Consider the following 13336-nt stretch of genomic DNA (forward strand, 5'->3'; position numbering starts at 1 on the left):
GTTCCATAGTGATGCACACGCAAGTGACCCGTTCCAAGGACCCCCGTTTTCACAAGCATTTGTAGTTCCGAAGCCCGTTCCGAGGACCCTCCTTTGTACAATAAGTCCGCTCCAAGGCCCCCGGTTTTTGTCTCGCCCGCGGCACACACCTACCAATTTTTTGGTCGAGTGCCCCCCCCCCCCCCGGGATTAGGCCTAAATGTTGGTACACTGCACCATTTATTCTAAAATGTGAACTATACAGTGACAAACTGATTATACACATTTACCATAGTGACATAGACACCGTTCTGTGACTACCTTCCTATAACTAGTATACATGTAGTGGAAACTAGGGATAGTGGAAATTAGTTTTAGCGTGTAGTGAGAACGGTTGAAGCGATCTTCCAAACCGGTTCAGAAAACCACCTCGTGATGTAGTTTTCAAGATCTCTTTGCCTCATTAAATTGGTTTTAGCGTGAGGAGTCTGAGGACACAACCATTCTTCGGGAAGCGATCTTGCACATTTTGAGCGCACTTCTCCACAAAGCGCTCTTCCATACTAGTTTCCTGACTCGTAATAAGAACGGTGTCTAATGCAGGGAAATGTGGCCTTTAGACAGGCAGCCATATAAATGATCTTCTGCACATGATTTACCTTCATGGAAATCAGTTTTAATGGTCAATTTTAGGTAGGAGGCTGCTACATGTACAGTCTCTTTTACAAAAGAGATGACCACCGGCACAGGTCTGACCTGTACATGTATGTGATGTCCAATGGGAACAGATGGACCACTTTCACTTTTTTTCTTTAAAATCAAATGACCTTCCCAACATTTGTTTACAGACAGTCTTAGCTCAGTTAGCTGGTATTTTATACCTTTCCCCCTCCCATTCAAGGAAAAGTGGGGCTAAGCAATAGCCAATCACAGAAGTCGAAATTGCACGTTAATCACGCTCTGTATGGTAAAATCATCAATATTCATTAGCTGTGGGATCGTCCGGGGTTAAGACGTTAACCCCGGCTATAAAGCAGATAGTATGGGGTTAAGAAAGACAGAGTGAATACAAAAAAAGAAAGTATGGGGTTAACGATAGTCCTAGGTTAAGGATAGTATGGGGTTAAGGAAATGCAATGTGAAAAGCATATTAGTGTACAGAGTTTCCCCAAACAAATTAACTCCAGATTAGTCTGCTGGCACAGACCCTGATTGAAACTTTGATCAACAAGTGTGTCTCCATGCAAAGACTAGCACATACAAAACTTGCTGTTTCAAATGAGGAGCGAGAGGGCCGTCAGTACACAAGGCATGAGTAGGCTGCAATTCAGACCCTTTACTCGAGTGAAGGGTTTGCACAGCAGACTATGTCCAGATCTAGAATATATTCACACCTGCCCCATGACGAAAAGTTCTAATAGAATATTCTCCAATCAGAAAGTAACATATAGTCCAATTATCCCTCCAACAAGATGGTCAGCTGACAAAAAAATGGAGAATGATCAAGTACAAATTTACAGGGAAGATCACCCTGAAATAAGGGAATTTAATACAACCATACAAATTGAAGAAAATAAAGGTTAAGGATTGATGAAAATCTGTCAGAATAACAGAGCTATGATTTTTTTTAAGTTCTGAATTTATGATTTCAGAAACGAGAAATTTCTCCATGTCATGTGATATAATCTTTTTAAAATACATTTCATTTCTAATAAGAAAATGGAAAGTGATTTTATTTGTGAAGTGGATTCAGACACATCATGTCATACAAACTTCTAATAAAAAATATTTGCATTCATCATATTGCATAAAAAAAAAAATCATTGAATTTACATTACTGGGAGGTGTGTGTATTTGAGTTTTGTCAGACGTGTATCAATCAGATATGATTATTTACGTCTGGGACCGACCTTTAACGTCACCATCCGAAAGACGTGACCCGGGGCTCGAACCTCGAACCTCTGCATCAATTTGTAACTTCCCCACAGCTTGGATTACAGGCGCACGCCACAACGCCCAGTTCTGTATGGTATGTGAGGCTTCTCACATACCATACATGTACATGTATGACGTCACAAACTAAACAGTTTAAACATTCATAACTCTTGCTGGATGTCAATCAAGCCACCAATATCGTTTGTTTTGATTTTATTATTAAAAACCAACTCATCTGTCAGGGAGAACTGCACCTTTAATGAGGATCAGCGTTTCCATCACATGCATGCACAAAATATGGCACATGCATAAGGTGCCATTTACAGTCATATTTTTTAGATGTATTTCAAGGTTCTTTCTACATGTATGAGCTCAGCATCCATACTGGTCCATTCTTGTCACAAAAACAATGTAAGCAGCTTCATCTTGGGTCAAAACACTGTACAATGTAAGTGCTACTCTAAGTTGTGCTTCAAAGTTTGTGAACCCCACCACAAAATGCACTCCTTCATGGTGAGTGTAAAACGTGATTGGCAACCCCAGAGAAACAAACTTTAATAAAGGAAACATTTTATCACCTGACTTCCAATTAAATACCTGAAACAAAACAGAACTTGAAAACGTTCATTTTCTGATGGGGTTCACTAATCAATGAGCACCGTCCAGTAGGTAATATGCACATGCTTAACAATATTATTATACAGTGCGTCCCAGAAAAAACGAAACCGAGATTTAGCGATAATTTATCATAACTTAATCACAAATACAATAGACAAATGACCTACCATTGTAAAGCTTAGAATCTCCTCTTCCATCTGAAATTACTTAGATTATTTCTCATTCACACATGAGTGAGCAAAAACAATTTGAAGAGGGGATGTTTATTTAATGAAATTATGGAAATACAAGCATTGTTTCGAGGGAACGTAACTTTTTTACGTCTTGACCATTTTTTGTGATTAAGGTATCGAATTAAAGAGCAGATATTGAACTTTTTAGGCATGTGATTTTTCTTTTTAAAATTCAGATACCCCCCGCCAAATGAGTTTTTGGTATCCTTTCTTCAAATTGTTTTTGCTCACTCATGCTTGAATGAGGAATAATCTAAGTAATATCAGATGAAAGAGGAGATTCTAAGCTTTACATTGGTAGGTCATTTGTCTATTGTATTTGTAATTAAGTTATGATAAATCATCGCTAAATCTCGGTTTCGTTTTTTCTGGGACGCACTGTAGGTACATTAACAATATAAATAACATGATTCATTAGGCAAGGTTGCAGCACAGACAAGCTTAGTATCAGGGATCACAATGGAGCAGCGTTGTTTTTTTGGGGGGGGGGGTTTACAACCAAACTTACCATCATTTGTGTCTACCTGTTCAGCATGCTTCTCACAAATGTCTGATATGAATAAAAAGTGTCGAGTATGACTGATTAGGGTCCCGTAACACAAAGGTTAGCATCGATCGTACGCTTGATTTTCACGATTGGTTGTACATTGTAGTAAATGGAATCAATCATAGAAAAATGTTCTACGATCATTGCTAATTTTTGTGTTACGGGGCCCAGATCGTCATACTGTATAAAACCGGATTTATAATTTGTCTTTCACAAAATAGGGAGTAAGACTGTACATCTTACCATTGAAAACCATCTGTAGTTTGCAGTTTGTGATAGATGCAGGTTAAAAATAATTGTGAAGATAGCTCCCAATGCAAATATTACATTAAACCTGTACAGTGTAAAATTAGCAATTCATATATTTAAAAAGTTTACGTGAAAGCAAGTGAAACACTGAAAATAATACTTGGTTGAGCCCAATAGATGTGCACAGCTACATGCAGGTATTTCCAGAATTCCAGTGCTTTTCAAAAAGTCAGCAGATTATCACCATCCCATCCCCAATTGAGAGCCACTAAACAAAATCTAAACAACCAGAATACTTGGCTGAGGATCGCCAGTCCAAGCAACAATAATGTCAAAAAAATGCAATTGAAATAGCAGTCCATTCGTTGGATTAAACTTGTTACTGCAAGAATTTGGAAGCAAAGCATTTGTGAATCTGAATTTATAAGTCTTACCTAGAAGATCCCCCCAGTCGGTGAGGTCGAGAAGGCTTTCACAGATAACAGGACGGACATCAGGGCTAGCACCTTCTGATGCCGAGGATGATTCCATTACAATCAAACTCAATCATCCCCTTTTACCTGGAATGGAAGACAAATTCACAATTTGGTCAAGAAACAGGTGTTTAACCTGAACATATACATGTAGGCCTATTGCATAGCAAAAACAAAACAAGTCCAGTTTAATGCTTTTGCCAATCAAATATTTATTCAAAGCTTCAAGTTTTTGACAATCCTTCCTTCCTCCTGAAAGAGACTATTAAAAGGGTTGTCAAAAATTTGGGGAATTTAATAAAAATTTGATTGGCGAAAGAATTGACTGGATTTGTTTTATTTTGTCAATTTAAAGCCAATACGTGAAGATGTGTGGCCTATTAGATACATCCAGATACATGTACATGTGTACAGTTGATATTATGGCACTAATGATAAAGATGACACTAACTTAATAGTGATGACAAGGTGATGATGAATGAAGATGAGGATAGGATTGAGGCTGCTGATTTATGGTTGGATACAATGATGATGAATAAGATGATTATGATGACGATGATGGATATGATGATGGTTGTGGTAGTAGTGGTGGTGACGATGATGAAAGTGGTGGTGACGATGATGAAAGTGGTGGTGAGGATGATGAAAGTGGTGGTGACGATGATGAAAGCAGTGGGAAACTGGGGATGATTAATATTATAATCATGATGATGATGGATATAATGGTACATGTAGTGGTGCTGGTAGTGATGATGGCGATGATGATGATGATGATCATAGATATTATGGTAGTGGTGATGATTATGATGATTGAAAGAAAAAATGTCCTTGTATCGCATTGCACTTTGCTCCACGTTTCTTAAAGACTGCTGCACATTTTTACATAGGACTGTCATGAACTTAGCGAGCTCATCTCTGTATGAAGTCATATTCTCTGATGTTATATGTATAATTATTTGATGTCTAATTTTTAAATTTACAATTCTAACCACATTTCTTGCTTTCCTTAATATGCATAGAGACCTGTAGGTGTTATGAGTATTAGAACTGTACTATTATTATGACTGAAAATTAAATTTGGTATTAAAGCAAAATCATTCCCTGGTGATGAAATGATGATAATGATGATGATGTAAGTGAAAAGAAAGAGAAGTGTTAGCTCTTCATTTAGAATATATGAAAAAAAAGATGAACATGATACAATACACCCTCACCCTGTCCAAACATTTCAGACAAATAAGTTACAGCCTACAGTACACAAATACTGGAGATTTAAATAATTGTTGTGAAAATAAAGCAGCATTTGCAGCAAGCCATCAAGAGGGCCAGACAAAAAAAAGATCACAAATCATAAAAAAGACTGAAAATATATGTCTAAGGAAACAGGTGGATTTACTGATTAATGAATAAACAAGGTATATCAAAATCAAGAAAGTAGACCCTTCAAGGAAATAGGTTAATATTGATGTATAAATGAATTTTGAAAATATAGATAGGATGGGCGATTCAAAGCAAAAGCGGACATTTTCCAAAAATCTATATTGGCTCTGTTTCAAATCTGGATCATATTTTTTTATTAAAACTCATTTGGAAGTTTAATACAAAGGGTAATCATAATTAGCCTCAATGTTTTTTTTCTTACGCATCTCCTTATAGGAGAATCTGAACTATACAAAATATTACATACATGGGACTACATATATACCGGTATATTTTTTTTTACTTATTAAAATTCAATTTTGTTTTGTAAAGTTGTTGGTTGGATATTCTGAAGGTCATCATTTTACATCATATTAAAAAAAGATCTTCAAATTAAAGTTGCGGGAAGGGTTAAAACATTTGTGGTGCCGGACAAAGTGTAATGCGACTGACCGGAGTTTTTGTATCCACAAAAGAAACTTGAAGTTGCTTCCCCGATTTCAAATGTCTTATTTGAGACTTCTATATAGATGTAAGTAATTTTTTGCAGGTATTGAAATTGGTAAAAGTTTTTTTATTTGAAAGAACTATTAAAAAGTAATCAGTCATCTTTTTCCCATGTCCTTTTTGTGTAATGATATAAATATAGGTTATATACCGGTATATCTAGGCTAATCTAGGACTCTTAAAAGGAATGTATAATAAAAAAAACATATGAAGATATCAAACAGACAAATCAAAGGAAAAAAAACATCTGGAACTAACCTTTTTAGTATGAAATATGAACACAAAGAAAGTCTACTGTAGTAGAATAAAATCATTCGGAGAGAATACAATTTTTTTCCTTGATATAGAAATTGGAGTACCAATCACATGAAACTTTATCAAGATCAAGATAAGGTTAATATAATAATAAAGAGATAAATTTTGAATTTGAATTGCTACTTTGGAGTAGATCTAGATTCTAAAGACTAAAGCTAAAGTCAAAATCAATGGTTAAGTCCAAAACATTAATTATTTTCAATACTTTGTAACAAATTAGGGACGGTTAGTAACCCCCACAGGTGCAGGTCTTACCTAGCCAGGAGGCTCCTAGAGAGTAAAAATCATTTACTAACGTATGCTTACTATCCACAGAGCCAGGGATTCCATCCCATTCATCTGCGTGTACCGCCAAAAAACCTGAAACTTTCGCCCCCTAGATTTCTACTTTTCTTCTAAAAGATCTAGCCCTACATGTAAATCATGTAAACATGCGTCCGTAACGTTGGCGAAGAACAATGAGAAACAAGATGGCGGCGTAAACATCGGGCATAATTATCATAATAATAATTATTTATAATCACATATTAAATTTTTATTTGTTAAATAATAATTTGTATCTATAAATTGTTCTTCAAAACCGCATTTTGTAACATCGCTAATCTAATGTACCGGTATGTCATAACGAAGCGGTTCAAGGGTCTATGTATTTGCTTTGTTCACAAACGGATCGAGGGATCTACACGAGATCGGTCTGGTAAGAAACCTTAAAATGTTCAAATATCAATAAAATTCACACTTATAAACCAATTTCACCCTGTAAATATGGATTTCCTAGGGAAATCCATCTGGGTGTGGAGGTCTCGCTTATGCATACATGTATATGGCAGGTGGTTCAAGGCTCCATGAAGAAGTATATGTCAAAATATAAAAAAAAAACATCATAATGGAGTCCTCAAGGCTAGGGACTTCTCTGACTAGTCTCACATCAGTTGTTATGTATCCGGACAATCGATTTTAAACAGCCATTCGAAAAAGTTATAAAGCAAAGTCTTTATTTTACTTTTATTCCAAATGTTGGGCAATAAGAAAAAAAAAGTCAAAATTGAAGATTAAAACTATAACCATGATAACTACTAAAATTTTGTGTAATCCAAAGACAAAAAGGAGTTTTCAAAAATTTTCATGACTCTGGACATTAATACTGGACACCCCCCCCCCCCCCCCCCCCCCCGTCTTAATACACAGAGCCAGAGGCCCCACTGCAAACATTTTTGTAATTTTCATGATTTTGGTCGGGAATTATTAATAACCACTTTATTTTTAAATAGTTAATGATTTGATCAATGCAAAACAAAATGGCAGAGCTCTTTCAGTCTTTGACTTTGGGTTTACAATAGGGAAAAAATCTGAATTTTGCCATCTATCCAACAATTAACATACCCAACAGTAGAGGCGCACGGCCAATATGGGAGACTGTCTCCCATAAGAGAGATTATCTCCAATATCAGAGACTTTTGTAAAAGAATTTGGGTATCCAATTTCAGAGAGTCTCCAGTTTTGGAGACCACTTTCCTTTGTTTACATTTGCTGCAAAAGGATTACCTTGGCGGCAAATAAAAATGTGATACTGATAAGCAGATTCCTCATGAAAAATTACCACTTTGTCTTTGGCCTTTTCACCTTCTACTTTAATAAAAAATTCACCGTCTACTTTTGTTTTGATAAGATAAGGATTTTTGTTGTCATCCACACACAAAACAAATGGGCTTTTGACCTCAGTGAGACAAAATTTTGGGTGGAAAAAATTACACTTTTGTTGGTGTTGTTCTTTTGCAAAGCAAGTCTCCAATTAGGAGATTGTCTCCCCTATTGGAGAGAGTCTCCCATATTGGCCGTGCGCCTCTACTGCCCAAGGCAAAAATAAAGGCAAAGAATGCAGGCCGGTTGCATCATCATCTGGTACAGGAAGAAGGCATCATTTCGATTCGATCCAGCGTCCAGGCGGATTACATGGGCTTGGCCATGGCCCATGCCGTGCCGAAGCGACACTATTCTTCAGCTGCATGCACAAGCGCGCGGCAGCGGCAGCGCAGGTCGAAATTTTCAATGGGACAATGCAAACAAAATCCCTCTAAAAAGTAAAAACCAAAACAATTCACATTAATATTCTATCATATTTTCAAAGAAGCGAATAATGGAATCCACTTACCGTCAATCAACAACCTGAATAAAACGGGAGGGACTCAAATCTTCAAATTGTTGTACGCAATAGTCACTCACTTTTTGTTTGAAGCCAATTTTTGCAATGAATGCACCTGCATGACGTGTTCAGTATCCCAATCACCACATGACATTCTCCTTCGCTTTGAATGTAGTAGAAGACCGGATCTACGACCAGTATGAACACACCCAAAACTCCGAAACGATGCATCTGGAGCCATTTGACGGCAGAGGGCGCTTATGTTTTTTGAATTTTGATACGAAAGTGGTTTTAGTTTTCTTAAATTTTCGTCAATCCCCAAATAAATAAAAAATGTTCATGCAAATATAAAAAAGAAAACAAACTTGTCTTGGAATAAGGACTGAAATAGCGCTACCAGGGAGGGAGTTATTCATTAGTTACCCATTATGCGCGTCACTAAGGGGCGGTGCTATGGCCGGGAGGAGGGGGGGGGGGGAGAAGAGGCCGGGGCGACTGGCCCTTTATTTTTTCAAGTAGGCCTATAACGGAAAAAAGAGGGAAATGGGAGGAGAGAAGAAATCATAAAAAGGGAAATATATTATCTGACTATATACCCCTCTCATTCAATTCAGAAAAAATGGATCGTCATGCCTTGGCAACCATTAGCACTGCCCCCTTGCATTGTGCCACTGATGCAAGTAATTCAATTGTACATTCTCAACGGTAAAGGGGCATCGATCCATGTTCGGATTAGAGGGTAGGCTGTGAAAAAATATCCAGTATAATATTGATGTTTGAGAAAAAAAAATTATGTCAAGGATAATATATTTATGCCACTTTTAATAATTTAGAATTTATGATTTATATTGCCTTCCGATCGATGATTTCAACACGCAATTTATTTGCATTGCATATTTATCACGAATTTTTAAAGTCATCAAAATTCCCGTCAAAATTATCTCCCAATATTACTGGGTCGACCGCCCACCCCTGCTCTCCAGGATCGAAGTTTCTGACGGCAGGGGCGTCGATCAATTTTTCAGATTGGGGGGGGGGGGGCAAAATCATGAATCAACGTTCCAAAGGCGCTCGACCACACAAAACAAACATGCACCCACACACACACACACACACCCTCACACACACACACACACACACACACATAGGCCTATATATATATATATTTATATATATATATATATGACTCATGAGAAAGAAATTAATGCGAGCGCGAAGCGCGAGCTGAATTTTTTTTAGTACTAACAACAGGAAAAAGGTACCCGTTTAGGACTGTTTGTAGTGACTTATGAGGAGGATACATATCTCACTACACAGATAACGCGAGTTCCGATAGTGTGCTGAAATTCCTTTCTATTCTGACCTAAAAGCTTGATATTCTAAGCATTTTTCAATGATTAAGATGGGTATCTAAACGAACAACAGATGCGAGCGCGAAGCGCGCGAGCTGAAAATTTTGATATTTCGATCTGAAAGAATTGACAGTTTAATGGACGGTTTTAATTAAGAACAGGATATATATCCAATAAACGATTATTGCTAATCGAAGCGGTAATTCTTTTGAAGTTTAGAACTGAAAACGAGACATTCTGTTCACCTATTTAATCGTGAAAAGTATGGGTTTTGCTAAAGAAATGATGCGAGCGCAAAGCGCGAGCTGAAAATTTTTATATTGCAATCTGAAAAGCGGACATTTTGAGCACGATTTTGAATAAAGAGCGAGTTGTGTATCTTGATCTCGCTTTCCGATTACTGTGTAAACATTACAATCTTTTTTTTTTTTTGCACATCGGGAATTATTGGGGGGGGGGGGGGCAAAACGATATGTTTGCCCACCCAATATTTTCATTGGTGGGGCGATCGCCCCCCTGCCCCCCCCCCCCAGGATCGACGCCTCTGTCTGACGGTAAGGGCGCCAGATATTCTTTCGTCTCGAAGTATCACGACATCATAACTTTATTGACAGTCAAATTCCAAGAATTATGAGTCATGATGTGTCATGGTCGCGGGATGGCTAAAATAGCCTTTGAAAGGTGATCGACGACCGAAAGTGGTATGTTAAAGGTCAAGTCCACCCGGCATAAAAATGTTGATTTGAATGAATAGAGAAAAATCAAACTAGCATAACGCTGAAAATTTCATCAAAATCGGATGTAAAATAAGAAAAATATGACATTTTAAAATTTCACTTATTTTTTACAAAACAGTGATATGCACTCAGTTAAATGCAAATGAGACAGTCAATGATGTCCGTCACTCACTATTTCTTTTGTTTTTTATTGTTTGAATTATACAATATTTCATTTTTTTACAGATTTGACAATAGGGACCAACTTGACTGAATCATATAGTTTTAAGCAATGCTATAGTTCCACATGTTCATGGAGGAATCACGCGTTGTTTCACTTGACAATGAGGAGAAAATTAGAATATTTCATATTTTGTATAATAAGATACAAAAGAAATAGTGAGTGGATGACTTCATCAGTCTCCTCATTTGCATACCGACCATGTGCGTACAACTGTTTTGTGAAATTAAGCAAAACTTTAAAATGTCATAACTTTCTTACTTTACATCCGATTTTGATGAAGTTTTCAGTATTTTGCTTGTTGGATTTTTCTCTTTTTATTCAAATCAACTTTTTGTTGGGGTGGACTTGTCCTTTAATAGTAGATGGGGAGAGGCAGGGCAATGTCCTTCTATATTGTTGTGGCGTGGGGTGTTTTTTGTGAAAAGAAACTAAACCTAAAAATTACTCACCCCCCCCCCCCTAGAAAAGAAAGGGGGTATTTGGCTGCAGATTTGTTCCCATTGGCAACTTAATAAAGTCGCCACTTTTAAAAAAAAAAGTGCACTCTAATAAATTATTGGATTCACTAAAAGATTCAAGATAGGTATGTTAAGTCATATTATCATACACGAAATTATCAACACTATACGTAAATACTAGTAAAGCAAGTTTGTATATGTCTGAAAAAAGAAGCCAGTAAATATTTCGCTGTTTTCTTCAACCCATGAGGGCAACAAATCCCCTCAGCAGGTAAGGTTTTATGACTCAATGAAGGACATTATTTCGGTTTTTTTTCTTTATAGAAAGCAATGCCAATGGCATGGTCAGTTTTATGGGCTTCTCTCTTTCCATTTCCACAAATACGGGCCTATGATGTCTTGCTATTCAAGGGGGGGGGGGGCAACTGCGTAACCAGGATTTAATTTTGGAGGGGGCGGTAAGTGCACGCAAAGCGTGCCAACACTTACAGAGCGCGAAGCGCGCTCCCTAGGGAAGCGGGTGCAGCTGCGATCGGGGGGGGGGGGGAGTTTCCGCGCGGAGCTCGAAGTTTTTGATATCTCATCAAATTACAAGAAGACGTCTCTTGCGTCTTTAGTACCCTTATCAACTCAAATTCAATTGACTTGCTGTGATTGAAAAAAAAAAAATCGAAACTTATGGGAATGGGAAACGATTTAGGAATAATAATTCCTCTTACCGCACGAAGCGCGGAAGCTAAAACGTTTTTATAAAGATTGAGAACAGAATCTGTATAAAATGCCCACCTTGGTTACAACAGATTTGATGTAAAAAACTTTAGCCACCTTAAATTTCTTTAAGTTTAACTTAAAGAAAAAACAGAGTAGAAGACGGAATGCAGGGAGAAAATATTTATTCCCGCAAAGCGCGAAGATTTTGCTGTCTCATCAAATTTAAATCGAAAGAAGACGACTCTTCGGTCTCTAGTAGCCTACCCTTATCAACTCGAATTCAATTGACTTGCTGTGATTAAAAAAAGACTGTTTCCAAAAGAAAGTATGAGCTCCCAAAATGGGAAAAGATTGAGGAATTCGAAATAGTTCCTCTCATCGCCCGAAGCGCGGAAGCTAAAACGTTTTATAAAAATTGAGAACAGAAATGGTATAAAATGCCTACCTTGGTCACATCAGATTTGATTTTAACTTAAGTTACATGAAATTTTTTAACTCGCAAAACAGCGTAGAAGACGGTTATATATGCAGGGAGGAAATATAATCTTCCCGGGAATGGCGTTGAAGCCCTGAATTTTAGAAATTTTACTGAAACTTTAACTTGCCCTAATTTTGATATTTCCTAGATTTATGTAAAGCGATTATGAAGAAAAAAAAGAGCTCAAAAAGTGAAAGGGACGATGCAAGCGAGAAGAGGGACTTTTCCTTTCCCATGCACGCGAAGCACAAAACTTAACCTCTGTGATTTATTTTCATTGGAAGGAAAAAAATTGTGTAATTTTTCTCATTATTAAGCAGGGGGCTTCAGCCCCCCACTTTTTTCCAAAACCGTGTACAAAAACGTAAAAATGACCATATGATTGAATTTTTTTGCATGGTCAGCCCCCGGCCACTTTTGGCTCAGCCCCCCCCCCCCCACTTTGAAAACCGTTCCGCGGCCCCTGTTAAGCGCTTCCTTTTGTATGATTAAGAAAATTCAGTGTTATTCAAAATTTTAAATCAATGGCACAACATATATAGCACAGCACGAATTTACGGCCTCTCCCTTTGAGCAGATACTTTGCCAAAAATTATTGCTTGTTGAAAAGCGGAAGAAATAGCATTTGGGGACTCGGGGAGTGACGGTAGTGTTTAGGCCTACCCGCTCCGAACAGAAGAGCCTATATTTTGTGTCAATGCAATTAAAAACATACTTTTCATAGTTTTTACACTCATGTATACTCTATAATTTCTGGCAAGAATATACTATTCCCATAGCTGGGAAGGGGGAAAACGGAGGAGAAAAATGGGAAACAAAGGGGAAAGGCAATTTCGATATTTTTAACGCGCAGAGCGCGGAAACAAAATTTTGTATAAAGAGAGAGAGAGAGAGAAGAACTCGTTTTGGTTTATATCAGTTTGACAAAATAAAGAAAGGAAAAAAAATGAAGCTAAAGT

At 37.4% G+C, this 13336-nt stretch overlaps 1 protein-coding gene across 4 annotated transcripts in view; it reads right to left on the reverse strand.

Annotated features, from left to right (window-relative positions):
• LOC129266454 (uncharacterized) overlaps positions 1 to 8651 on the reverse strand; it is a 32283-nt gene extending 23632 nt beyond the window's left edge. For 3 of the 4 annotated variants that reach the window (XM_064103428.1, XM_064103427.1, XM_064103426.1), the window contains exons 1-2: positions 8428 to 8651; positions 3996 to 4121 (exon numbers count right to left, since the gene is read on the reverse strand). In XM_064103428.1, the coding sequence (XP_063959498.1) occupies positions 3996 to 4092 (97 nt within the window). In that variant the 5' untranslated portion in view covers positions 4093 to 4121; positions 8428 to 8651. The remainder of the gene's footprint in view (positions 1 to 3995; positions 4122 to 8427) is intronic. The other variant, XM_064103425.1, reaches the window with a different exon arrangement.
• Between the last annotated feature and the right edge of the window lie 4685 nt (positions 8652 to 13336).

The sequence above is a fragment of the Lytechinus pictus genome, chromosome 8 (genome assembly GCF_037042905.1).
Source record: "Lytechinus pictus isolate F3 Inbred chromosome 8, Lp3.0, whole genome shotgun sequence".
NCBI lineage: Eukaryota > Metazoa > Echinodermata > Echinoidea > Temnopleuroida > Toxopneustidae > Lytechinus > Lytechinus pictus.